Source organism: Myotis davidii, unplaced genomic scaffold, assembly GCF_000327345.1.
Source record: "Myotis davidii unplaced genomic scaffold, ASM32734v1 scaffold673, whole genome shotgun sequence".
Classification (NCBI taxonomy): Eukaryota; Metazoa; Chordata; class Mammalia; order Chiroptera; family Vespertilionidae; genus Myotis; species Myotis davidii.
In genome coordinates, this window is record NW_006286677.1 from 1,774,998 (window position 1) to 1,778,395 (window position 3,398).

Genomic DNA, 3,398 nt, shown 5'->3' on the forward strand with positions numbered 1-3,398 from the left:
CAGCACATTAACGAGGGGCAGTATGAAGCCGGCAAGCAGGGGTGAAGCTCGTTATGTTAGGAGTTTAAAACAACGAAGGCAACCTTCTGATTCCTGCATCAGGGAGGGGTCAGGAGCTTATGGAATTGTGGGGGTTGGGGCTGGTGGGAGTGCTAGGTGGAGGGAGAAAACTCTAGTTCCCATTTTGTATCTATCTGATTCTTGTGTAATTTCAGGAAAATTCCTTTGCTCAGCTTCCCATAGTTTTTATCCCTTTGTTTCTTTACCCCTCACGCGCAAGCAAAATAAACTGACTGACTCAAAGCAGGTGGAGGAAGGTATCCACACAGAAGTAGTGGAATGGCCGAGCTGAGACCGGCCTGTTTTGACAAGGGAGCTCTCCTAAAGGGTTTACAGAGGACCACCTTAGAGTGTGCTGACGGTGGCCAGGGCTCCTCCACCTTTTCTTTCTTGCTCCCAGTGGCAATCTCCCTCCAAGACCAACCCAGCTCAACTGTCAACTCCTTTGAGAACCACCTCACCGCCCACCCTCTGTGACTGAGTCCTTCATAAACGTTTTCCTGAAGGCCTTGTTACACTGTTCGGGGTGTCAGGCGGCTGTCTTCTCCAGCAGAGGCAGGCTTTTGTCAGCTTTGTATGTCCCACTCTCCAAGGCCTAGCACGTGGTCAGTGCTAAAATAATAATTATCGAGGAAATGAAACTTTCTATTCTTCAGAGTGTAAACATTGAAAGTGAGGATAAACAGAAGAGAAGCAATTCTTAGAAGAGGTCAACTTTTCAGAACACAATCACTCAGAATTTTAAAGTGCTACTGAGCTTCACACTGCTCTCTATCTATAGTGATTTTAAAAAAGATTTATCATGTCTACGCCAAGCATACTGTGGTGAAAAAAGAACTTTGACCTTCAAGTGCTTCTTTTGGATTAACTTTCCAAACTCTTCAGGTCATGTTCTCATCTCATCTGCCCCCAAAGAACCCTGGAGTTCTGTTCATTATTGAATTGCCTACAGTTACTCATTTATGAACTCAAAACCTCCTACTCCCCTTCCCTATCACATATTTTTCATTATCTTGTACCCCAAATGAATTTGGTATAAAACACAGGACTTATCGTCACCTGACAAATTATATATTTAGTTATAATTCTCTTTTATTTCTCCTCATACCCCACCCCTCACCAAATGCAACTCCATGAGAGTGGAGACTGGAGTCTCCTTTCACTGCTATATCCCCAATGCTTACCAGCAGGCATGGCACAACCTCGATATATGAATGAAAAAATAAATGTGGAAGGAATGGATGGTGAATATTTATATGGGCTCAAAATCTTAAATCTGTTATTTATGCTTTCTCACAGTATTGCTATGCCTCTGCAAATTATGCCAAGCTAGGATATACCACTGTCTAAGTCATATAACTCTAGAGTTGTTGCAGGAAGTTAAAGAGAGACAACAGCAGACTGCTTAGAGTCACTGAATGTTAGTCTGGAAAGGAGCTTAGAGGTCCCTACTTTACAGATGAATAAGCTGAAACCCCAAGTGAGGTTCACAGAGGGCCACCTAGAAAGCCAGTAGCCAAGTTGGAATTGTAGTTTAGGTCTTTCCTAATGAATCTAGGGTTCTTATCTCTACACCGCACAACTTTACAAATGTTCTACAGTTTATCTGGTCATTTACTGAATACATTCAATGACAAAAATTTAAAGGAAAATTATGCAACAGGAAGGCCTGAGCCTCACAAATCAAAAGTACTAGTTTCCCCTGACAAAGGCTAATTGAACAATCCCTTCAGAATTCTATTGAGAGACTGTTTTGAGTGTCTGTCCACTACTATGGCTAACCAATAAGCTGATGCACACATATTGCATTTCCTTTTGGAGGCCCTTTTTATGAAGAAGTAGAGAATATGGTTTAATAAACACTGAATACTTTATTTTTGCTTTCTTTCCTCAGTGCAGGTGAATTTAGTCTGAAGATATTTCCTTACAAATCCAGTTGCATTCATACATTACAAAAATCATACAAAAAGTACTTGACCAAAAGAAGGTGATAAAAGCATGAATGCAACTCTATCTATGATCTTATTTAAGGAATCCTTTATAGTTTTAAAAAGGCCCTCTTTTATCTGAATCAAAGTATTTTTGAAGCACTTATGAGTGTCCAGACTCTATAATACTATAACTCAGACCCAGATGTTCTTCTAATATAAATCATATGCATTTCCTTGTAGATCAAGGGTCATGATACAGAAATCTTAGCACAGAGATCTAGTGGGGCTTCAAATAGTCCACTAAGATAAAGTCCATTCTAAATACATTTATAAAGAGCAGAAGCATTAAATTGTATTAAATACATACACCTTACCCTCCCCCCAGATGATATCACACCCTGTGCCCTCACATGTGATATGACTATATTGGAACAAGGTGACTTTTTTCTTTCTAAACAAACACATAGAACTTATACATCCAAATGAGTAGGGCTGTACTCTTTAAAGTAATCACCTTTGGAAGTGATATATGCATTCCAACCAGAATTTTTCTGAACTGTCTTTTAGAACACAGGTTCTCTGTGTTTGTGTACATAAGGATCACCCAGGGAACATGCTAACGATGCAGATTCTTTGCGATATGGACTGGTCTTGGATGGAGTCTGGAAGTTGCATTTTTAAGAAGCACTCTAGGTTAACTTTTACAAGGTGACCTGTGAGAAATAGCTGGTTCAAAAGCCATGCAAGGATATCAAAATAAAAACTTTAAACACTGTGTATACATATATATATATTCTTCCAGAGAGGAAATATTACTATGAATATACATAGAAACATCTATTTATAAAAAACACCATACCTCCATGAAAGAGATTCCTAAGCTCCAGACATCAGAATGGATTCCATACTGCTCCCCAGAAATTCTTTCAGGCTGTAAGAAAAGAGAAGGGAGCTTGTGAGTTGATGTAAGCTACTCCAGAGATCACATACACTACCACAAGCTCAGCTGAGGCAGAGAGCCTGCTACCTTTGCACAGCATTTTATAAAGAACAAAGCAATTTTATATGCATATGTGTATTATGTAGATCAGATCTAGAAATTATATAGCTTATATATAACTAGAGGCCCAGTGCACAAAAATTTGTGCACTTCGGGGGTGGGGGGGGTGGGTTCGTCAGCCTGGCCTGTGCCCTCTCTCAGTCTGGGACCTCTCGGGGGATGACCACCTGCTGGCTTAGGCCTGCTCCCCTGGGAATTGGGCCTAAGATGGCAATCAGACATCCCTCTGGCAGCCTGGCAGCAAGCCCTTGGGGGATGTCCACTTGCCAGCGGGGAGCAGTTGGACATCCTTAGCACTGCTGAGGAGGCAGGAGAGGCTCCCACCACCACCGCTGTACTGGCAGCCA

General features: G+C 41.3%; 1 protein-coding gene across 2 annotated transcripts in view; it reads right to left on the reverse strand.

The window, feature by feature from the left end:
* The window catches only part of MAP2K5 (mitogen-activated protein kinase kinase 5), a 263,379-nt gene that overhangs the window by 101,965 nt on the left and 158,016 nt on the right, over positions 1 to 3,398 (reverse strand). For both annotated transcript variants that reach the window (XM_015560452.1, XM_015560453.1), the window contains exon 16: positions 2,851 to 2,922. In XM_015560452.1, coding sequence (XP_015415938.1) covers positions 2,851 to 2,922 — 72 coding nt within the window. The remainder of the gene's footprint in view (positions 1 to 2,850; positions 2,923 to 3,398) is intronic.